General features: G+C 45.4%; 1 protein-coding gene and 1 long non-coding RNA gene across 3 annotated transcripts; one reads left to right on the forward strand and one right to left on the reverse strand.

Annotated features, from left to right (window-relative positions):
* Positions 1 to 1,328: 1,328 nt before the first annotated feature.
* Positions 1,329 to 5,003, reverse strand: LOC118565110. Of its 2 annotated transcripts, XR_004932194.1 has the most exons (4): positions 4,992 to 5,003; positions 4,188 to 4,280; positions 3,682 to 3,797; positions 1,329 to 1,346 (listed from the first exon to the last, which is right to left on the reverse strand). It is a non-coding gene; the product is annotated as an uncharacterized LOC118565110 (long non-coding RNA). The 2 variants fall into 2 exon arrangements; XR_004932193.1 differs by lacking the exon at positions 1,329 to 1,346 and having other exon boundaries at positions 3,451 to 3,797.
* Positions 5,004 to 10,705: 5,702 nt separating this feature from the next.
* LOC118564736 (trichohyalin-like) lies at positions 10,706 to 23,351 on the forward strand. Its single transcript, XM_036143579.1, has 2 exons — positions 10,706 to 12,784; positions 15,871 to 23,351. Exons 1-2 carry the CDS (start codon positions 10,895 to 10,897, stop codon positions 23,020 to 23,022), a joined length of 9,042 nt encoding a protein of 3,013 aa, XP_035999472.1. The 5' UTR covers positions 10,706 to 10,894; the 3' UTR covers positions 23,023 to 23,351.
* Positions 23,352 to 24,656: the final 1,305 nt, after the last annotated feature.

Below are 24,656 nucleotides of genomic sequence, written 5' to 3' on the forward strand. Positions count from 1 at the left end.
CAACCAGTAAAAGGTTTCCCAGCCAACTGTGTCGAGCCATTGACTTTGCAGCAATCCCTCCTCCTGAATGAGAGCGAGAGGGAACCACGGAGGAACCCCTGCAGATCCTCAGTCTGAGCGTGGAGGTCTAGGAGACCTCTCTCTGTTGAAGAAGGGATGGACGATGGATGGATGGATGGATGGGTGGATGAAGGGATGGATTGATGGATGGATGGAAGGATAGAGGGATGGGTGGATGTCCAACCTCTGTTTATTTTCGTGTTTGTTTTTAACCTCTCAGAATATTCTGGGGCTTTTATTTTGAAGGGACTGGTGTGGAACCAGCGGTCATTGGTTGTTTCTGCCCACATGACAAAACAAAACTGACCCCAAAAGCGTCATCTACCCGCAAAGTGCTGTAAAACAAATGAAGCGCTCCCTGCAGTGGAGCTCCACCCATTGGAGACACGCCGGGATAAAATTGAAACGAACCTGTAGAAGAGCAGAGATGGTGGTCCCTGATTGGCTGTAATTTGATCTAGACTTCAACTACTGTGGGGCATTTGAGTGTCTGTCGTAAATCACAGCTTCTGGCTCCAATCAGAGAGAAAAACAACGAGTAACCATCACATGTTGGTTCAAGTCTCATCGAAACTCCACAGGCTCAACATCTCCTCATTCCTAAGAGGGGGGGTTAATTCAGAGAAAAACAGAACCACTAAACTCTAATTCTCTAATTCTCATTATGACTTATTGTCATCATCATTAAAGCAACTCGTTGCAGTCCAGCTACAGACAGTTGTCTCTGCTTGGTGTCATCGGGTTAGGGTTAGAGCGCTGGGAAGAAGTCCTCCAGGCGGCAGCCAAGCAGCTTTTTGGTGCTCAGACTCACTGAATGCTGCTGTTCTTCGGCTCGGTTCCGGTCCAGGTTCTGGTTGGATGGGCTCAGAGTGAGAGGAATAAATCAGCTGCAGTTCCTATAAACCAGGCGGACTGGAGGGAAGCACAGGTAAAAGTCCTCCAAGTCTCCTACAAGAAAGTGGATCTCCTGCTCAGAAACTGGCAACATTTATGCACAAAGTTGATTAAAATGTTCTTTTTATTCCATTTTCTGTTGCACAAAACTTCTGAGTCAGGTTCTACAGAATCTCCCAGAGTTCTGATCATCATCTGGACCTGGAAAGAGGATGGACCACCTGCAGACCTACCAGGACCTGGACGTCCACCTGGACTGACAGGCTGGACCAGAAGAGCATTGATCAGAGAAGCAGGAGGACCATTGTGGCTCTGGAGGAGCTGCAGAGATCAACAGCTCAGGAGGCTTTCCACTGGACACCCTTTAGTTGTGTCCTCCACAAACCTGATCTCTATGGAACAAGAAGTCATGTTAGCAACCAAAGCAGCCATTAGGAGACTCGGGACGTCATGATCCCCGGGGTTTGATTAATTAATGCTGCTCCTCTGTTCCTCCTCAGATCCTGGTTCCTGTCATTAGTCTGGTTTTCTGTTCAGCATGTTTATGATGCATTCATATGATCGTTAGATTCGGTTCCTGTTTTAGTTAGCTTCTGTTCTTTATTTAGTAGTTCTGGTCGTTCTGCTCTTCCTTAGTTTAGTGAGGTTCTTTCCCTGTTTCCCTTTTTAGATTCAGTTCTCCCTCTGTTCCCGCCAGTCCTCTGCCCTCCTTTCCTAATTAGATCTTAATCATATCACCTGTGTAATTAGGGCCACCTGCTTTCTGGTCCGACCAGACGTTTGTGGACGACACCACTGTAGTGGGTCTCATCTCCACCAATGATGGCTCCCACTACAGGGAGGAGGTCAGCAATCTGACACAGTGGAGCTCCAGGAACAACCTGATCCTGAACACCAGTCAGACCAAGAAGGTAATGATAGACTAGAGGAGGTCCAGGAGGACTGAACACCTCCTCTCTACATACAGGAGGAGGTGGTGGAGGCATGGACAGCATCAGTTTCCTGGACATTTACATCTCCTCTGACCTCTCCTGGACTGTGAACACCTCCCACCTGGTGAAGAAGGCCCAACAACGGCTCTTCTTCCTCAGGACGCTGAAAAGGTCTGGACTTCCCACTAAGTTGCTAAAGAACTTCTACAGACCTACCATAGAGAGCGTTTATGTCTCAGCATTACTGTGAGGTCTGGCAGCTGCACAATCTAGGAGAGGAATGACCTAGCCATCAGGTAAATGTTTCAATAATATCAAATCTGAACTAATAAACTCAGAAACAGCTTCTTCACTAAAGCTGTGAGGGCAATCGCCCCCTGCTGAGAAGCTTGTTGTCCATCGTGTTACAATCACACTACTGTTATTGTCCATTCTCAGGAATATCAAATTGGACATTTCTGTAAATGAAGCATCCAGATCACTGCACCAAAATGAGCTCATTACTTGAGATTCATGAAGGATGAACTGATCCGTGTAAATCGGCTCATATCACTCATGAAGGGACTGATATCAGAGTTCTCAGACTCTGATGCGAACTTGCACGCTCTAACGTGTGAAGAAGAAAACCTCCTGTAAATACTAAGTCTGTTGTATGTGTGTGTGTCATGTTATCTGTGTGTATCCTAACCTGGTGTCTGACTCATAATGTCTCTGAGATCCAGGGAGCCAGCTCTGATAAAAATAATCTGCTTGATTTACTTAAAAAATATAATGAATTTTTTTGCATAATTTTATTACGAAGATCCAACAAGACTATTCTTTGTAGAAACTACTTATTTTTTTTGTTTGTTAAAATAAAATGTTAACTTAAGTTAACTTAATTTTAGCGTTGCTCTAGTCATGTTTTTGTGTGTTGGATCTACATAACTTTAAGAGTTCTAAATGTGTACTTTTGTCTGAATCCAACATAATTTTTACATTTCCAAATTACAAATTTTAAGTGGGATCTACTTTGTTTTAAAACATTTGTTAGTGTATTTTAAAGTTACATGTACTAACATTTTTTAATTAGTAACTGAGTATTTCTACTGAAAGTATACATGCAAACAGTTATTTTTTTACTACTATTTACTAGTTCAACACTGGTACTTGTAAACAGAATGCCAGTAGAATGTGCTCAACAAATATGGAAATCTAGTTATTAAATTACATAAAGCTGACATTTTGGTCATTTGATAGTGAAAACTGACAAGTATAATAAAATATATACACCACAGCTTGATACATTTTGAACAATAGAAAATTGTGCTTCATGGTGATGCTAAAGGAAAGCTCATTAAATGAAAGTTGACATGCTTTATTGTCGTCAGAATTATGGTCACAAAATTCAATATACAATATCAATATCAATATCAATACAATATATTTTCCACGTTTCTGACTTATTAACTGTCATCTTTTATTCAACTGCACCTTAAACATTAACAGACTCACAGATGGTCACTATATGAACCATTCGTAATATGAACAAAGCTGAGAAATTTAACTGTAAAACTTTAACAGAGGGATCTAACTCAAACCCTCTAACATCAACAACGCCTGTATCGCTTTTAGGCCAGTGAGCTGATCTTGAGATCGTGGACTTTGGAGGACATCTTTTTGTTAACATCCTCCAGCTCCAGGAAGATCTTCTGAAATACTGCAAAGGTGTATTTCAGTTTCTTTGGATAGCTAAGTTCCAAGGCATAAATAAGGCACATAAGGTAGGTGCAAGCATGTGCTACATTGGGAATACCAAAAAGGTCCTCTGTTCCCTCAATGGTAATTCCAGCTTGCTTCAACCACAAAGATGTTGAGTACAAATGAAGTGATGGCCTCTTGGATGGCTGCAGAATCGTCATCATCACAAACCTGTGAAATATATCAAAGAGAATTAAACCTATTTTGTTTTATAATGTGAAGAATGCATATGGCTCTTTGCTATGAACAGAAATTTGGGTGGCATTACGTGGTTGCTGTGGTAGTTTTGATATATATACTTATGTACAATTTGTCCCCAAACAGCACTCGAATAATGTGCTGTGTGCTGTCAGCATTTGGGTGTGAATACGTGAGTTGCTGTGGTAGTTTTTAGCTGTGTTGGGATTTAACCCAATTTTTGTGGAGATCACAGGTCATAGTCAACCAACAGCCATAGTCATGAGTATGCATGCATGTGTACTCTAAGACTTTAATATAAATCAAGAAATACATCTGAAAATCTTTTAGTATCATACATATGCAGAAATATAATTTCTTTACCTGGTAGTCCTTGATTAATTCCTCTGTCTTTTCACCAAGGTAGAGAATGAGGCCTCTGGTCACAGTTTCTCTTCTGGACTCAATGCTGTTGTCCTACAAATATATGAAATATGGGATTATCTTAAAGGGTTTGTTCACATGTTCAGAAGAATAAGATTTTTTTAATGAAATCTGAAAGCTGTCTCGCTCCTTCACATACAGCAGCGTCATGACCACTTTCAAGGCCCAGAAAGGAAGTAAAGACATATTTATGTGTTGAATTTGTGCAAAAAACGCCGGCTCACTACTGGCTGACACTTAAGCCCAATGATGCATGCATATGAAGCTGATGCAGGAGCTGGCCAACCAAAGGTCAATACTGAGTCGGCATTTTGAAGCAGAACACGGAAAGACAAAGCTGTGTTTATTAAGTGAACAGAATAGGAAACTGACATGGAGAAGAAAAAATTGTTCAGAAACGTCATTATTTTTGGGGGGCGGGGGGGGGTTGTGTGCACAAAAAAGTATTATCCCTGCTTCATGAAATTAAGGTTGAGCCGCTTTTACATGAGCAAAAGAAATATATATCTCCACCAATTTTTCACTTTGCTGTACTAAAAATCCACATGCTTACACAACATGACTTATTTTTTGTTGCATTCTAACGTTACCTTTGATCTTCAAATTACATTTAAAGCTTAAATTCTGTACAGCAATTCAAAGACTATAAAGAATGTATAAGTAACATTAAATATAATGTAACATTATATTTAATGTAACATTAAATATAAGTAACATTAAATATTTAACTAAGTTTATTCTTACCTTCTGTCCACCTGTTGTTCTGTCCACCTAACTAACTGTCGTCAGTTGAAATGAACAGGGTTTCCAGACCAACAAAACAGGGAGGGGAGTAATTTTTTGTACTGAGTAAATGAAAAAAGGTGTTGTTTTTGTGAGTGTGTACGTCAAACGTTTGGCTGTGATTACTTAGATTCATTTTGTAAAGGAAAAAAATGCACATTGTCTTGTGTTTTGAACAAACGCAGATGAATTCAAAACCACATATATTATGTAAAGATACTAACGTAGCATTTTATTGTTAATATTACACATTTTAATTACATAACATTTACATTCACTCAGATTTGTTTTTTTTCAGTGGAAGGACTTCAGAACCGGGTCCATGTTCTCTACTTTCTTAGTCTTAGTGAGGACTTCAGAACCGGGTCCATGTTCTCTACTTGTGAGGACGCTGGCAGCAGCGTTCTGATCCACTTTTTAGGCAGACCTGTGAAAACACCGTTGCAGTGATCAGTTCTACTAAAGATAAACTCATGGACGTAGTTGACTACTGTCAAGTGATGACACAGAAATGTAAAATTGTCACCAGCAACCCAGAACCGTTGTATGTCACCATTTAGGAGTTGGCTCTAAATCCTCTAATTCAGGAAGTAATTATATTGAGTCAACATTAAATCCTTTTGTTGTGATGTACCTGCTGCTTTATGAGTGGCAGAACAAAGTTGGACTCGTGGGTGGGTTCTTCAGGAATATTCAGGTACTTTCCTTCAGACACCCTGACAAGATTCCAAAAAAAACAAACGAATCAGAATCTAAAGACCTGGTTACTTTCAGTTTAGATTTTAACAAAGAGCTGTTCACGCCCCCTCCTGTGTTTATATGTCTCCCTGTTCTGATTGGACAGCCAAGCAGGGCACATCCCTACTGCAAGCTCTCTGATTGGCTGTGACAGAGTGGCGGGGGGATTTGAGTGAGACCTTGGATCTGAGCAGCCTGAGTTGATGTTTCAGGAGTTTCCTCATGTTGGGCATCATGGAGGAGCAGCTGGATCACCGGGAGCTTTCTGAGCTTTCACCCAGGCTGGAGAAGTAAGTGAACAGCTTTGAGTTTATGATTATTCAGTCACTCTGGGACTAAAATACCGTCAACAGGGATTTGCTCGCTGTTTTCCACATCTTTTGGCGTTGTTGTTCTCCTCTGTCAGGGATCAGATCAGCATCTAAGGTTATTTCACTGTAAAACAAGCAGAGCCACAGAAGCACCAGACCTACTTAGATGACTGGTGTCTGTGAGAAAACATCTGATTCCAGCTGCAGACCAGGGGTTCAGATTGAGTCAGAAAACGCATTGGGTTTAAATTATAGATGCGTTGGTTGTTCTGAAAGTACCAATATTCCTGTGATAATCACCAAACGTCTCGCGGCAGCGTTGGCGATGTTTGGTTGGTTATCGGGGAAAACCCCGGCTGGTTAACGGCTGCGTGGTTAATGCGCTAATCTGACTCAGAGCCATTTTTCTGCCTACAAGCACCGACCCGTTCAAAGAGCAGCTGCAGACTGTAGCACAGTGTCCCTCAGGTCTTCTCCCAGGTTTCCACATATTTTATACTGAGTCCAATTTTAAATTCTTTCCCACAGCTCTGTAGCTTTTGAAAAGTATTTACCGCCATCCAGATTCCTTCTGTTTTTGCTTTTTGTCTTAAATGTTTTAGATCATGAAACAAATGTTGATACAAGACAACGATGATCTGAATAAAACCAAGAAGCAGTTTTCTATGGATTATGAAATTTATTTAAAAAAAAAATCATTCCTAACCAGCACAGTCCTGTGTGAGAAAGTATTTGCCCAGATTGGTTCTGCACTAGGCAGGAACAACCTACTGGTTGCTCCTGCCTTGGCAGCAGCAGCTGCCTTTAGGCGTTTCTGAGGCTTTGACATCATTCTGGGATAATCTGAAGCCTGCAGCTTCTCTATCAAGCAAAACTTTAACTAGGCTGCTCCAAAAATGTTTTTATTTCCTGAGATGTTTCAGCCAATAATACTGTTTTTTGGATCCTATCTGGCATTTGTTCTCAGTAAGTCAAGAAGTACAACACAAGCAAGCATCTTTGATCTTCAAAGCCTGGAAAATGGTTGATTAGATAACAAACACCTAAAGACCCATTCAGTAAATCAGAATACTATGACAATTTTAATTTAAGGCGGGGCCTTGGCATGCTAATTGCTGGAGGTATGAAGTGGCTTTTGGGACGTTGAATATCACCTCACTGATGGGCAAGGAGCTGTTGTGTGAGGTTGAGTGTGTTATGGAAATATATAATCAGTTGTGTTAATCGGGCCTTTTTATATGGTAAATGGACTTAACTTATATAGTGCCTTTCCAGTCATACTGACCACTCTAACCCTAACCTAAACTCAATTCACACTTTAACCCTAAACCTAAGCATTAGCCCAATTTGCATTGTGAGGATCTTGCAAAATGTCCTCACAACGTTGGTCTACTGTCAAGTTTTGGTCCTCATAACAATAGCTATACATGCGCATACACACACACACACACACACACACACACACACACACACACACATCCTCGCCTTAACTTCAATTAATTTTCAGTCCTTTCTATGGCCAAACCCTAAATCTTACCTTTATAAGTACATGCCTCACCCTAACCCCTAACCCACCCTTCTGTAACCCCAGTCGGTCGAGGCAGATGACCGTTCATATTGAGCCCGGTTCTGCTGGAGGTTTTTCCTTCCCGATAATGGGTGTTTTTTATTCCCACTGTTGCTTCATGCTTACTCAGTATGAGGGATTGCTGCAAAGCCATGGACAATGCAGACGACTCTCCCTGTGGCTCTACGCATCTCCAGGAGTGAATGCTGCTTGTCGGGACTTTGAAACAATCAACTGGTTCTCTTATATAGGAATTTTTTGACAAATCTGTATAATATGATTGATTTTGACTTTGTATTTTTTGTTTTTTCCAGTGTCCTGTCTAGCAATGTGGCAATAGGAATTGATGTCTCAATGCCAGATAGAGCTCGACAGATTTTGCTTTTACAAGTGGAGCGAACAGCTTTCGCCATAGTGCTCCACTTGATTTATGCTTGTAAATAGCTTTATTGTGATTCCTGCAAGGAGAATTTCAAATTATATGGACAGTACAATGGGAGAGTAAAGGAAGAACAAGAAGTGAAAGAGAAAGAGAGGAAAAAAAGAAAGTAAAGAGGTGAAAGAAAGAAGAGATAAAAGGGAGAGAATGATAAAACATTCTCTGTCTGCTCCGTCACCTGGAAAGAGAGATGCAAAAAGAACAGCACAACCAACAGACATAAAGCAACAGATACAATCGAATAACACCTAGACGCCATTGCTAAATCATATATATTATTATTATGTAAGCTGACATGTGTAATGTGATACTTGAAAAAAGAAAGTGAAAGAACATAAATAAATAAATAAATTATAAGAGTACTGTATATAAGTGAACACTTAATACCTGGGACCCAGCATCTGTGGGAGTTTGTGAGAGAGCAGTAGTTTAGGTGAAAATTATCCAGAAGGAAATAGCTTGAATTGTGGAGAACCAAAGACCCACCTTCCCCGAGCACAGAGGCAGGCGTCAGGGGACCCGTAACCCCGGACTCCCAAAGGGGTCCCTAAAGCAGGTCGCCCAGGAGGGGCCGACACAGGATATCTGCAACCCCCCCAAGGAAGGAGCAGAGACGACCCCGAGGAAATCCCCCAGCCACCGCAATGCCGACGCCCTCATGAGCCGCGGGGACGAGCCCGTGGGCTCCGCCGGCAGCTAGCCCTGCTGAAGTGGTCCCGGCCATGGGCCCTGGGGGCCACCGGCCGCCCCCCGGGGGGGCAGATGCGCCAGAGGGCCAAGGCGCCTGCCAACGAAGCGGAGGAGGGCAGGACGTGGGGGGATGGGCTCCCCCCACGTCCTGCCCCCCGACCCCCGACCCCCGGCCCCGCCCCCGGACCAGACGCCCCCCGGACCGGGCCCCCCAAAGAGGGCGGGCCAACACGACCCGTACGAGCCACCCAGCCAGAGCCCCCCTCACCCCCTAAATACCTAATAAATCCCCTCCCTCCCCCACCTTACCCTTGCCACCCCTTCCCCCCGCCCCTCCTGGGGGGAGCGGAGGCGTCAGCCCCAGACCTGGCAAGCCGCTGACTACCCATTGCAGCCCCCCGCCAAGACCCCGGACACAGTGGCCCGCACCTCCTCCAGGCCCCAGACTCCTTGCCGCCACCGGAGATTTTGACTTTCTAAAGTGCCTCGAGATGACATGTTTCATGAATTGGCGCTATATAAATAAAACTGAATTGAATTGAATTGAAGCGGCCAGGATGAGAGTCTGGGGCTCTGGATAAAGACCTGAAACTGGTGGACTGCCCACTTAAGGGTCGGTCTCAGTTTAAGTGTCTTGTTCAGCAGTGATGGTAGGATGGAACACGAGATGGATGGACGGCTTGGGACTTTAATATACTGTAAATTTTCAGACTATAAGGCGTACTTAAATGCCTTAATTTATCAATGATCACTGTTGTGCTTACTGACTGATTTTATGTGGTACAATGAGCACAAAAATCTGTTAAAATGTGTAAGTACGACTTTTTTTAGCAACGAAGCTGCTCCGCTCAATGGATATTAGGAGCATTACGGTACACTGTGTTACTACCTGAGGACCCCTGAGCTGTCCACCAGACTGCCTGACTGTAATGTCTAAACTAGAAGTGCATTCATGTAGTTCACACCGTGGAGGCCCGTGAATACAGGTACCTGCAAACCTAAATTTCTACTTCTTTATGACAATAAGTCTTTACATTGAACCGTTTCCATGTGACACTGAGCTGGATGCACTGAGCTGCTCCAAGCAGTTGGTCTCCAGGATGCAGCATCACAGTCCCTTTCTGTTCTCACTGACAGGTGGAGGCTGCTGAAAAAGAAACGACTCTAGGTGCTCAGCTAGCTAATCACACATTTTACCATACGTTCCGCCGCTTCGTCCCACTGGCAGAAAGTCTGGGAATTGTAGGAATTTGCCACAATAAATGTAGGCAACAGGACGCTGGACTATGAAGGTAAAATGTCCATGTAGAGTCAGAGTGGAGTCCACCAAGCTCACAATATGAGCAGAGTACACAGAGTATGTGGGAGCGTTTAGGAGTACACGCCCAGAGTACGTGCTAGCATCAATAAACCGAGGAAGTTAATTCAATTAAAAGTTACGTTTATTTTGGCCTCATGTTAGAAACAGGGCAGTGTAGTCAAGCTACTCTGTCCTCCTGACATAGGCGGATGGAGAGCTGTGGACGTGAAGGAGCGATATTACACACTTGGGAAGAATAGTTAGCGCTTGCCTTGTAATGTGCCTTATGGTCTGAAATGTATGGTAATCAGCTGTAAATTAATGGTTAAGTTTTGGATTTATATATTGAGTTTTTGAAAATGGAGGGTGACCTCTGGGTCTGAGAAATTAGGCAATTCTCATTAGAAGTTTTAGCCACCAGTTTTGCATTGCTTTGATGCAGTATGTCACATAAATTATTAATTTACTACTTTTCAGTCACACCACTAAACCTCAACCAAAGAAAACCACAGGATGCTGAAGGGATGGACCTAATACACATTCTGTTACTCCATTCGTTCTCACCGCTGTACTGGTCCAGTCTGGACTAGAGCAAGTCTGACTGATGTTCTGTTCTGTTCTTTCAGGTTGATATCTGACGCTAAAGCTGTTGCCAAACAGGGAGAAATTCGACAAGCTTTGGAGCTGTTCAAACAGGCGTACAGTATTCATCAAACTCCCAAACTAGAGAGCAGGATAAAGAAAATCGAAGAACTCCTGGCAGAGAATGACCTGGAGAATAAAGACGAGGAGTTTGTCAACGTGAACAACAGCGGCTTAATGCTGTTTAAAGAATTGCATGACAAACTGTACGACTACCAGAGAGATGGGGTTTCCTTTCTCTACGGCCTCTACAGGGATGGTCATAAAGGAGGAGTTCTGGCTGACGACATGGGTCTCGGGAAGACCATCCAGATCATATCTTTCCTCTCCGGCATGTATAACAACAAGCTGATAAGACACACTCTTCTGGTCATGCCGACATCCCTCATCACAAACTGGATCAAGGAGTTCAGTAATTGGACAACTGGGATTAGGGTGAAGCAATTTCATGGCATCAGTAAAGCAGAGAGGACCAGGAGTTTGGAGAAGGTTCAGAGCAGAGGAGGTGTGATCATCACCACCTACACCATGCTGCTGAACAACTGCCAGCAGCTTGCCTCTTATCGAGGAAAGGAGTTCTGCTGGGACTACATCATCCTGGACGAAGCACACAAGATTAAAAACTCTTCCACCAAAACAGCCAAAAGTGTCTACGCCATTTCCTCCAAGAACAGGGTTCTCCTCACAGGAACTCCGGTGCAGAACAACCTCAGGGAAATGTGGACACTCTTTGACTTTGCTCTGCAGGGATCTCTGCTGGGAACAGCAAAGACTTTCAAGACAGAGTATGAGAACCCCATCACCCGCGCCAGAGAGAAGGATGCGACTCCTGGAGAGAAAGCTCTTGGCTCCAGAATGTCCGAGAACCTCATGACCCTAATCAAACCGTACTTTCTCCGTAGAACAAAATCAGAAGTGCAGAAGAAGAAGACTGAAGGTAAAGAGGCAAACTCAGAACCCGATGGCCACCTAGACCCTGAAGATCCGCCGTCCTCTGGTGCAGTCATGCCCAAACTCACCCGTAAGAACGACTTGATTGTCTGGACCTACCTGAGTGCCGTTCAGGCAGAGATTTACAGGCAGTTCATCAGTTGTGACCACATCAAGGAGCTGCTAATGACCACCCGATCACCTCTGGCTGAACTGAACATCATCAAGAAGTTGTGTGACCATCCAAGACTGCTTTCTGCCAATGCTATTGCGAATTTTGGTCTGGGTGAAAATCATGAGGGTGAAAACAGTCAGACTGCTGCTCACAGCATCGCAAATGTTTCAGATGAAACCTTAATATCGGAGTCTGGAAAACTTGTCTTTCTGCTGGCTCTTCTGGAGCAGCTCAGAGAGGAAGGTCACCGAACGTTGATCTTTTCTCACTACAGGTTGGTCCTCGACATCCTCGAACGGATCCTCGGCAACAGAGGGTTTAAAGTCCTGAGACTGGATGGAAGGATCACGCAGATCGCAGAACGAGAAAAGCTGATCTCACGCTTTCAGTCAGACAAACGTTACTCCGTTTTCCTCCTCACCACTCAGGTTGGAGGCATGGGAATCACCCTGACGGCGGCGAGCAGAGTAGTCATCTACGATCCGAGCTGGAACCCGGCCACAGACGCTCAGGCTGTGGACAGAGTGTACCGCATTGGCCAGAAAGAAAACGTAGTGATCTACAGACTGATAACCTGTGGAACGGTGGAGGAGAAGATCTACAGAGGGCAGGTTTTCAAAGACTCCTTGATGAAGCAGAACACTGGGGACACAAAGAACCCGTTCAGGTACTTCAGCAGACAGGAACTGAAGGAGCTCTTCACCCTGGAGGACCCAAGGTCTTCCACCACCCAGCTTCAGCTGCAGGCTCTGCACTCAAGGCATAGAAGAACCGACCCAGCTCTGGATGAGCACATTGCTCGCCTACATGCTATGCACATGTTTGGGATTTCCGACCACGACCTCATGTTCTCACTCGAAATTGACCATGATGAGGAACTTGAAAATCAGGAAATGCATCACTATATTCAAGAGCGGGTACAGAAGGCTCAGGAGCTGATGAAGGAAGAGTCTGAATTGCAGGTGGGTCAAAGAATACTTGTTTCTGCATTTCCTCTCAGGGATTTCCACAACAACTCGTCTGTCTCTATCTAGCTCGGTCTTCTGCATGTTCTTCTCTCACACTAACTACAGACATTTCCTCTTTGACTCAATCCATAAATCTCCTCTTTGGTCTTCCTTTAGGGCTCAGATCACAATGTCATCCTCAAACATTGATATTCCTACTTAACCTCATCTTTCAACCTGTCCACAGCAAACAAGAGGAGGGCTTACACATCAAGGCTTACACCTTGATGTAGGCTTACTTTCACCTTAAACTCCTCTGTCACACCTACAGAACATCCATGTCCTGCACCACTCTACCATACTTCCTCATACAGAACCATGGCTATACTAGATTTGTAAAAACCCAATGCAGCTCCACTCTGTTGTTGTCCATAAACATCCCTAAAGCAAATGTTCCATCTGTAAAACTTTTTCTTGGCATGCAAGCATATTGCTGCTAACAGATACCCATTTATGCCCTCAGTCTGGCTCCCTCTAGTCTACCCCATAGCTTCATTGTATGACTCATCAACTGCTCTTTGTTTTCTCTCAGTTTCCCAATTCATCAACTGTTCAAAGTCATCCTTCCATCTTTTGTTGCAGTTGTTGCTCCTGTCAGTACATTTCCATCTCTATCCTTAACCCACACCTGCTGAATATCCTTCCCATCTCTGTCTCTCCAACGTCTATTGGTCCTTCTCTCCCTCCTTACTGTCCAACCCGTCATACAGGTCTCAGTCTACCCTCTGTCTGCCCTTATCTACTTTTACCTTCGCTCAACGCTCCGTTTGTCTCTGTACTCCTGGAAACTCTCTTTAATCCTCACAGTGTCACATTTCCTCTTTGCTAATCTCTTTCTATGAACACACTCCTGTACTTCTTTGTTCAACCACCAAGTCTCCTATCAACTTTCCTCCCAGAAGACACACCAAGTCGTCTCCTACCTGTCTCCTTGCATCAGCTGAAGTTGTCTAATTATCTGGTAGCACCTCCTGGCCACCATGGGTCAACAACTCCCTGAAAGCCACACACGTTTCTTCCCATTTCAGCTTCCACCACTTTGTCCTCTGCTCTGCCTTTGTCCACCTTCTTCCTCAGCAAAATTCTCTGGCTTTTCCTGTCATGAACCTAACATTCAACGTCTCTACTCTCTGTCCTAGGCTCTTGCCTTTTGTCTTCTCTTTCTGCCCACGGGCATGTCTTCCTCCTTTCCTTTGTCTTCTTCTTCTTTGATGACCATCAGTAGCCCAATAACCACCAGTATCTTAAATCAACAGCACCAGTGGTGCTTGTTGTTAACTCGTGCCTCAACCGATCTAGTGTGAATTGAATTGATTTGTCTCCCAGGGGAGAAATTGGATTTCAGTACAGCTTATCAAGAAAGACAAAAATGAGTAGACCGGTGACTGAGGCTGTTGCCATTCTCGGGCGGGTGGGGCGTCCCAGTACAGTCTGCCCAAGTGAGCAGCACACATGCACGCATCCAACTTATGGTTCTTGTCCCGGGGGTAAAAACAATCGGGCACAGCGGAGATGGTGAGTCAGGGGGTGTATTTACAGCTATCTTCGTGTGTGTGGATGTGGATAAGCAGACGTGCATCAGAGTTTTGGATGTACTGTAGTTTAATTAAAGTTTTGGTTGATGTTCCGTAGAGGATGCTGGTGCACTACTCAATTCTAGAGGCGATGAAGGCGTGGATGAGGGTTTCCACAGCAGAGAAGTAGAGTGATGGACGGAGACGGGCAATGTTCTTTAGATGAAAGAACGCTGTCCCAATTACTTGGTTTATGTGACGTTCAAAGGAGAGGTTATTATCAAAGATGACTAAGGTTGAGACTGTGAGGAGACGGAATGGTGGATGGTGAGGTGGAAACTGTCTGTGGTTTTGTTGAGGGATTTGGGGGCCAATAATAATCAGGTCTGATTTGTCACAGTTAAGTTTGAGGAAGTTGGTCCGCATACAAGATTTGATGTCATCCAGATAGTTTGAGAGAGTATAGTGAGTGGTGGGGGTGATGGAGTTGGTGAAGATATAAAGTCATTGGCATAACAGTGGAAGTGGAGACCATGGTGGCGAATGATGTCGATAAGAGGAAGCAGGTCAGGTATGAAGAGGAGAGGACCAAGCACCAAACCCTGGGGGATGCCTTGGGACAGAGGACCAGTGGAGGAGGTGCAGTTGTTGATGTGAGTGAATTGTTGTTGGTCTGTGAGATATGATTTGAGAGAGTGTGGTGCCAGTGATGTAGAGAGAGGGCTCAAGGCCAGAAAAGAGAATGGTGTGGTTGATAGTATTGAACGCTGCGGTGGGGTTAAGGGGGATGAGGACGGTAAGGTGGCCAGAGTCTGCAGAGAAGAGGGTGTCATTGATGACTTTCAGGACAGCTGTTTCAGTGCTGTGTTGGCAATGGAAACCGGATTGAAATTGTTCCAACAAGCCATTTCAGCAGAGGTGGGCTTTAAATTGTGTGGCGACAATATGTTCCAGTATTTTGGACAGAAAGGGGAGATTGGAGATGGGCCGGAAGTTGGACATGATGTCAGTGTTGAGTCCAGGTTTTCTGAGGATGGGGGTGACAGCAGCTAGTTTGATTGAGCAGGGGATTTAGCCAGACCTGAGGCAAGAGTTGATCATTTCTGTGATGAGAATCAGTATAGGCTTGTAGATGGACAGTTAAACCGGTTTTCTAGTGAAGTCTTTCCAGCTGTCGTTTATGTGATTTATTTTTTTGTAGTTTAGGAGTGTACCAGGGTGCAGAGTGGGAGAAGGAGACGGTTTTAGCTTTGATGGAGGCTGGTGGTGCTTTCTGCTACTATCTGAAAGACAGATAACATGATTTATCTTCAACAACACCTTCCACTTAAACCTATTACCTAAACACAACACAGTCTCTTTGGACCTAAGCTGTTCCTTTCAATTTAAATGAGTCTCTTTTTATGTTTGATACCTCTAACTACTCCCATTAGTTGGTCTTAAATATGACCTTCTTGGTAGACTGAAGAAGCTCCAGTCTAAGATGCTCTGGAAACTGTTAATGTGTATTTTTGTTTCTTTCTGCAGATACAGTTGGTGTTGAGCACAGAACCAGCATGGCTGAGACAAACGATGGACACCGACGGCAGAGAGAATCTAAAGAAAAAGAACCAAAAACCTCTAAAATCAAAACCAACTTTAAACCCACAACCCGGTAAAAACTTCTCCAACTCCACGGTGGGTTTTGAGGTGGAAATGGATCAGTCTGGTTCAGAAAGAAACGAGCCACAGCAGAATATGAGAGTTGAAGTTACTGATCTGTCTTCTGACGCTTCGCCTCAGAAACAGTCTGTTGATGTCCGACAACTGATGGAGAAGTCTCCAGGAAGTGATGGCAGCCTCCAGATTAACTCAAGTGACCGCAGCGTTGGACCCAACAGAACCTGTCCCTGTGAGGCGGACTTAACTCACATCAGTCCTGTGCCGAACAGAACAGCTTCTGACGCCTCCAGCATTAGAGCAGAGATGTGCAGAGAGAGCAATGAAGCCTCTGAGGGAAACTTTAACCCGGAGCCTGGCGACTTTGTTGTGGAGGATGCTGAAACTGAGGAAGAGGAGCAGAAGCTGCTGTCTCGACTTCAGATGAACGGAAGCTTTGATGTCAGCAGGTCTCTGTCAGAGAGTCGGCACAAAGAGTTCAGCAACAGCCGAGGCTCAGCTATGGACGAGTCCGTGAAGGATTTGAGCTTCACTGCCAAGAAGCAAAGAGCCACAGACATTTCTGGCAGAGTTGAAGATGATGAAGAGCAACAGATAACGAGTCTGCAGGACAACCCATTTCAGATGCTTAGAACCTCCACACCTAAATCAGTAGCTTCTGGGTCTCCTGCCCACCATGTGAGAACCACTGCTGAAGAAAATGCCGCAGATATTTCCCATCATTCCCCCCTCCAGTCCACCATTAAGACCGCCAATACTCTGGAAATACAGGAGGAGGAAAGTAAACATGACGAAGGCAGCGGGATTTCAGGGAAAGCCGTTCTGTTGCCTTATAAAGAACCTCAATCAGAGATATTCCTGGAGACTGAAACCCCAGAGGAGGATGATGTGGCTGTAGGCAGGTTCTCCCTGGACAGCACATACATCCTGGAAGAGGATGAGGAGGACAGCAGTGATGATGCTGAGATGGAGAAAGATGTGGATGAACTCAGTGATTCATTAGAGTCAAATGCAAAGGGGAAACACGAAGACGTGACTGATTCAAGTCAGCAGATGGCTGACACCAGTACAGAGGAAGAGGGGGAGGAGGAGGAGGAGGAAGTGTTTGGATTGGATGAAGAAGAGGGAGAGGAGGCAGATGAGGAGTCAGAGTGGGAAACTATGGAGGGCTTTGAGCAAGATGAGTCAGAGATGCAAACGGACAAAACAAGGGAGGAGGCAGAGGAAGAGATGCTGGAGTGGGAGAATGAGGAGACACTTGAGAAAGAGGAGTCTGACAAGGAGGCAGTAGAGGAGGAGATACAAGATGAGAAGCCTGGGGAGGAGGTGCAAGAAAATGATCTCCAAGAAGAGAAGACTCAGGAGGAGTCTGAGGAGAAGGTGATGGAGGGTGAGACCAAAGAGTGGGAACCTGGAGAGGACTTTATGAGTCAGGAGGAAGAGTCTGAAAAACAGGAGACACAAGGAGGGGAGCTGCAAATGGAGGAGTTGGAGGAGACAGAGGGGATAATAGAGGAGGGTGTGCAAGAGAACAACTCTGAAGAGGAAGAGAAGACTCCAGAGGAGGAGTTTAATGAGCAGGAACTGATGGACAAAATGTCAGAACGTGATGTCACCCTCATGCCGATCCCAGCAGAGGAGAACCCTGGACTGAGCAGAACCTCTGACTCTAAGACAGAGATAGATCCCATCAGTCCTCAGCAGAGCAGAAGACTCCCTGACCTCCAGGAGCTCGTCTTCAGCTTCAACACAGAACAATCCAGAGAAAGCAACGAGTTTGAATCAGTTGATGGAAACTTTGTGCTACAGCTGCAGGACAGTTATGATGTCCAGGAGGATGAAGAGGATGGAGAAGAAGAGCATGATAAAGTGTCTGAACCTCAGGACAGAGATGTTGATGTAAGTAAATCTCTGCCAGAGAGTCTGCAGACCATCCACAGCTGCCTGGCCTCAGCCTCAGACAAGTCCAGCGATGAACATCTGGAGATGCCCCACATAAAGAGTCCAGCTGACGACTCCGTTCAGGTGTATGAATTCTCCACACCTCAGTCAGGCTCCTCTGGAACGTCTCCTCACCAGCTGGGGAACAGTGTCAGAGGGACTAACATCAATGCTCAGGACTTCAAGGAGGAACGTGAGGATAGCAAAGATGATCGTGGTAGTTATGCTCCAGAGAAGATCTTCCATTTGACTGGCAAAGAACCTCAGTCAGAAGACACTGTCAACACAGGGGAGGAGGAAGATGCTGCTGTGGACAAGTCATCCCTGGAAAACACGTCTACCCCGGAAGAGCAAGAAGACAAGGAGGACAACGATGAAGAGGTGGACACACATGGTGATGAAGATGAGATGTCCGAGTCAAACTCTAAGGGAAGGCTGGGAGAAGATGTGATTGATTTAAGTACAAATCAGCTTCAGCTGGATGGAAGAGAAGAGGAGTTTAAGGAGGATGAGATGCAACACAAGGATTCTGAGGAAGAGGAGGGGACAGAGAAGTCAGATGAAGATGTAGAGGGTGACTCACAAGAAGAGGAGACTCCAGAGAAAGTGTCTGAGGAGGAAGAGACACAAGATGAAACTCAGGAGAGGGAGTCTGAAGAAGAATATAAGGAGGAGGGGTCTGAGAAGGAGGAGAACCAAGAGGGGAGGTCTGAGGAGGCCCAGGAGGTGCTAAAGGAGGTGCTGCAAGAGGGCAATCCAGAAGATGACAATTCCCTAAAAAGGATGACTCAGAAAGAGCCTGCAGAGGACGTGGACCGAAGCCTAGAAGAAGCTGGTCCGAGACAAACATCCCAAAGAAAGACTTCTCAGGAAAACCAAAGTGTCTCACTTCCTGAGCCTGAAGACGAGCTCCAAACTGCCCCTGAAGAGGCAGCAATGGGTTGGTCTGCTTCTGGAGAAGAGGAACAGCAGCAGAATCTGATTGATCCAGATTTTAACCACTCTGGTGCTTCCTGTCAGCAGGACTCCGCTGATGTTGGGAAACCGATGGACAAATCTCCAGGAAGTGAATCAAACCTCCTGCAGATTACAGCAGATGACGACAACGATGTTTTTATCACAACTTCTCAGACGGAGATGATGAATATACAAGACCTCCGTTCTCCCCAGAGCAGACGATATCCTGACATTCAATCGTCTGAATCCACCTTCAAAGCAGAACCATCCAGCCTGAGCGCTGAGCTTCAACCTGCCAACAAAAACCTCGGCCTACAGCAGAAGGACCTCTACGACCATCTGGAGGATGCAGAAACTGAGGAAGAATCCAGGGTGGCCACCAATAAGGTACAAAACTCCGTGACTGATGGGAGCTATGGAGAACGTCAGGAGAACCAGACACTGGATCCAGTCAACACCAGCTTTCAGGTGCGTGAATTCTCCACACCTCAGTCAGGCTCCTCTGGAACGTCTCCTCACCAGCTGGGGAACAGCGTCAGAGGGACTAACATCAATGCTCAGGATTTCAAGAAGGAACATGAGGATAGCAAAGATGGTCATGGTAGTTATGCTCCAGAGAAGATCTTCCCTTTGACTGGCAAAGAACCTCAGTCAGAAGATACTGTCAACACAGGGGAGGACAAAGATGCTGCTGTGGACAAGTCATCCCTGGAAAACACGTCTACCCCGGAAGAGCAAGAAGACAAGGAGGACAACGATGAAGAGGTGGACACACATGGTGATGAAGATGAGATGTCAGAGTCAAACTCTAAGGGAAGGCTGGGAGAAGATGTGATTGATTTAAGTACAAATCAGCTTCAGCTGGATGGAAGAGAAGAGGAGTTTAAGGAGGATGAGATGCAACACAAGGATTCTGAGGAAGAGGAGGGGACAGAGAAGTCAGATGAAGAGGTGATACAGGAGGAGGAAGTAGTAAAGGGTGACTCCCAAGAAGAGGAGACTCCAGAGAAAGTGTCTGAGGAGGAAGAGACACAAGATGAAACTCAGGAGGGGAAGTCTAAGGAAGAATATAAGGAGGAGGGGTCTGAGAAGGAGGAGAACCAAGAGGGGAGCTCTGAGGAGGCCCAGGAGGTGCTAAAGGAGGTGCTGCAAGAGGGCAATCCAGAAGATGACAATTCCCTAAAAAGGATGACTCAGAAAGAGCCTGCAGAGGACGTGGACCGAAGCCCAGAAGAAGCCGATCCGAAACAAACATCCCAAAGAAAGACTTCTCAGGAAAACCAAAGTGTCTCACTTCCTGAGCCTGAAGACAAGCTCCAAACTGCCCCTGAAGAGGCAGCAATGGGTTGGTCTGCTTCTGGAGAAGAGGAACAGCAGCAGAATCTGATTGATCCAGATATTAACCACTCTGGTGCTTCCTGTCAGCAGGACTCCGCTGATGTTGAGAAACCGATACACAAATCTCCAGGAAGTGAATCAAACCTCCTGCAGATTACAGCAGATGACGACAACAATGTTTTTATCACAACTTCTCAGACGGAGATGATGAATATCAAAGACCTCCGTTCTCCCCAGAGCAGACGAGTTCCAGACATCCAACCGTCTGAATCCACCTTCAAAGCAGAACCATCCAGCCTGAGCGCTGAGCTTCAACCTGCCAACAGAAACCTCAGCCTACAGCAGAAGGACCTCTACAACCATCTGGAGGATGCAGAAACTGAGGACGAATCCAGGGTGGCCACCAATAAGGTACAAAACTCTGTGACTGATGGGAGCTATGGAGAACGTCAGGAGAACCAGACACTGGGTCCAGTCAACACCAGCTTTCTGGTGCTTGGATGCTCCACACCCAAACCAGAACCGTCTGGTAGATCTCCCCCACAACTGAGAAAAAGTGCTGAAGGAACCATGTCTGGGCTTTCCCACCATTCCCTCCTCCAGCCCTTCAACACCAACATCGGTGCTCAGGATATCCATGGATTGGAGGTCAGGGAAGATGAAGATGTTCTAGAGAAGAAAGTCCTCCCTTCAACCCGTAAAGACTTTCAGTCCGAAGAGTTAACTCAAGAGAACATACATGCTGGAGTTGGCAAAGGTGATCTTCAGGGTTACTCCCACAACATGAGGTTTATTCTGGAAGAAGATCATGATGCTGATGAGAAGAAGACAGAGAAAGATAAAGACTGTGAGATATCTGAATGGAGCTCTGAGAAAAAAGAGGGTGAAGATTCAACAGACACAGAGATTCGGCTGCATGAAAGCAGCGGAGAGGAAGAGTTTAAGGAGGATGAGATGCAAGAGGAAGGGTTGGAGAAGAAGGAAGAGGAAAGACCAGAGAAGCGAAGTGAGGAGGACACCCAAGAAGCAGAGAATCAAAACGAGGATTATGAACAAGAGGAACCGCAAGAGGTTCAGGCCCAAGAATCCAAATCTGGGGACGAAGAGGAGTCTGAGGAAGAGAAGATAGAAATGGAGGGGTTTGAGAATGAGACAGAGAATGAAATGCAAGAGGAGGAGGAGGACAAGTTGATGCAAGAAGGGGAGTTGAACATTGAGAAAGATGAGATGCAAGAGGAAGAGTCTAATGAAGAGGAGGGCTCAGAAGAAGAGGAGATACAAGTGAAGATGAGAGAAAATGACATCTGGGGGACTGAAGCTGGGGAGTCACAAGTTGACGTGTCTGAGGAGCCAGAGGAGGAAGTTCAAGAGGAGGATGAAACCCAGGAAGCTGAGACTGAGAAAGATGTGCCGAAGGAGAGGGAATCACTAGAGGTCAAGAGTCCGGATCTGGAGACCGAGGAAGAGAAAAGGCAGGAGGCTGAAGAGGATACACCTGTGCAAGAGGATGAGTCTCAGGAGAAAGAGTCTGAGGAGAAGAAGACAAAAGAGGAGGTGTCTGAAGAAGAGCAAGACCATGAGATTCAGGAGGAAGAGTCTAAGAAAGAAGAGAGTGAGAATGAGGCAAAGATGGAGGAGTCTAAAGAGACACAAGAGGATGTGACCATGGACAAAGTGCAGGACAAGAAGACAAACAAAGAGGAACGGGCTGAGGAGGTGGAGATGGAAAAGCTTGAGACCGAAGAGCCAGAGTCTGAGGAGAGGCCTGAGGACCATGAGCCTGAGAACAGCTGGTGGCAAGAGGTGGAGTCTGACAAGAAGAAGATGGAGCTGGAAGTGGGAGACATTGATCATCTGCAGAACAGCCTCCAACAGTGTGACCTCAGCTTCCAAGCAGAAACGTCCAGAGTAAACTCTGAGTTTGGCCCTTCCAGCAGAAACGTTCTCCTACAGTTAGAGGACATCACTGAGGACCTGCAGGACACTGAGGAAGAGGAGCAGAAGCTGCTGTCTGGGCTTCAGAGGAACGGTCGCATTGACGTTAATCAGTCTCCATCAGAGAGTCTGCACAGATGGACCTTCAACAGCAAAAACGTCTCCAACCTGGACGAATCCATAAATGGCTTCATGAAGAACAAGAGAGCTGCTGGGAATTATGATGAAGAAGAGGGAGATGCAGAGCTGCTGTTGAAGAGTCATCCTAACAAGTCACTTCGGGTTCTTGGAGCTTCCACACCGAAACCAAGGCCCTCTGTGTCTTCTCCTCAGATTACAGACAAGAGTTCTGGTGAAAATGCTTTGGTGGCCTCCAGTCGTTCCCTCCTCCGGCCCATCGTTGATGATCACGATGTAGAAGACATTGGTTCTGGTGTTGATGGTGGTGGAGATGTTTCAGGGCTCGACTCTGAGACAGAAGAGGAGAGCGTTGCCTTTTTAACCTGTAACGAGTCTCGGCTACAGGAGACACCTGGAAAGAGTCTAAAAGCTGAGGATGAGGAGAAGAGGGATGCTGGTTATATGTCAGAGGAGACGAAGCTCCTCACTGAGAAGGCGGAGAAACAAGCAGGAAAAAAAGAGACGGAGACAGAGGATGATGGAGATCTGGACACATCAGAGGCGAAAGAGGAAGATGATGTGATTTGTTCATCTCACGATGAAGTAACCAACAAAGAGGAAGAGGAGGACGGGTCGATGGTCAGAAATGGGAACGACAGCGGCCCGCAGACCAAGATGAGAGACACTCTGAACTTTTTCCTAAGGACCTTCAACATCAGGAGAACCTGAGGGCCAGTTCCTGACGGGGGAAACCAGCAGACTGAAGCTTTAAGATGTGGGTCCACATAACGGCTGGGGATGAAAACCAGAAACCCCCGTGAGGACAGACTTTAAAACTAGTTTGCTTCAGCTGGATGCTGCAGCGAAACACTGAAGGGTTGACCTGCAGCAGGATTTACCTTAAAATATTTTGTTTTATCTTTAGCAAACAGAAGAAACAGCAGGATCTTTTTTCACAAAGATCCACCAGAAGGTTTTATGGAGACCCTTTATCCAGTTGTATCCAACTGGAACTTATCTTGACAAAATGTCCCAATTCAGCCAAATAAACTATAAAATCCTTATAGGAGATAATTCAGCAGCTAAGTTCCTCCTCCTGCTGCCTTCATGTTCTACCCAAAGCTTTCTTTAAGAACGTTTTGCTTGTCATAGCGTCTGATTTGACTCAGATAATAAACACCTCCCTTCTGTCAGGAGTTTTCCCGCAGTCCCTAAAAACAGCAAATATCAAACCACTGCTGAAAAAAAAAAACAATTTAGACAAACTACTACTCCAGAACTACAGGCCCATCTCAAACCTCCCCTTTATCAGTAGATTATTGAAAAAGCTGAGTTTCCATAATTAAACATCTTCTTAACAACAACCAGCCGCTTTGACGTTTTCCAGTCAGGTTTCCTCACCACAGTACAGAGACCGCCCTTATCAAGGTGTTTAATGACATCCATATAAATACAGACTGTGGAAGAACCACCGTGCTGGTTCTGTTGGACCTCAGTCCAACATTTGATACTGTTGATCACTCCATTCTGTTAGAACGCCTGGAGAACTGGGTCGGCCTCTCTGGTACAGCTCTCCACTGGTTTAAATCCTACTTAAAAGACTTTTAGTGTCAGTAGGTAACTTTACATCAGAGATTACATAAATCACATGTGGGGTTCCCCAAGGCTCCATCCTGGGTTCCTCCTGTTCTAGATCTACATGCTCCTCTAGCTCAGATCATAAAAACATCATCAGCTACCATCACTATGCAGACGACACACAGCTCTACATCACCATGTCACCAGGTGACTATGAACCAGTTCAAGTTCTAAAGAAATAAAATAAATCAATGCATGGATGAGACAAAATGTTCTTCAATTAAAAAACAAAACAAAACTGAAGTAATAATTTCTGGATCAATAGAGGAGAGATCCAGAGTTAGCTCACAGCTTCAGCTGCTTCAGCTAAAAACCACTGATCAGGCCTGAAATCTGGGAGTAGTGATGGACTCAGACCTGAACCTCCATCTAAAGACAATTACAAAGTGGACCTTCTAGCACCTGGAGAACATTTCCAGGATTAAAGGACTGATGTCTCATCAGGATCTGGAAAAACTAATCCATGTTTATCTTTAGTAGAACTGATCACTGCAACGGTGTTTTCACAGGTCTGCCTAAAAAGTGGATCCGACAGCTGCAGCTGATCCAGAACGCTGCTGCCCGCGTCCTCACTAAGACTAAGAACGTAGTGAACATGGACCCGGTTCTGAAGTCCTCACTAAGACTAAGAACGTAGAGAACATGGACCCGGTTCTGAAGTCCTTCCATGGCTCCCTGGATCTCAGAGAATAGACTTTAAATCCTTCTGTTAGTCTATAAATCCC

The sequence above is a fragment of the Fundulus heteroclitus genome, chromosome 12 (genome assembly GCF_011125445.2).
Source record: "Fundulus heteroclitus isolate FHET01 chromosome 12, MU-UCD_Fhet_4.1, whole genome shotgun sequence".
NCBI lineage: Eukaryota > Metazoa > Chordata > Actinopteri > Cyprinodontiformes > Fundulidae > Fundulus > Fundulus heteroclitus.

Excerpts from the sequence above, each read along its gene's own strand:
- LOC118564736 (XM_036143579.1), top strand. The coding sequence starts at position 10,895 with ATGCTGTTTAAAGAATTGCATGACAAACTGTACGACTACCAGAGAGAT. Across the intron at positions 12,785-15,870 it reads AGGAAGAGTCTGAATTGCAG|ATACAGTTGGTGTTGAGCAC; the intron begins GTGGGTCAAAGA and ends TTCTTTCTGCAG.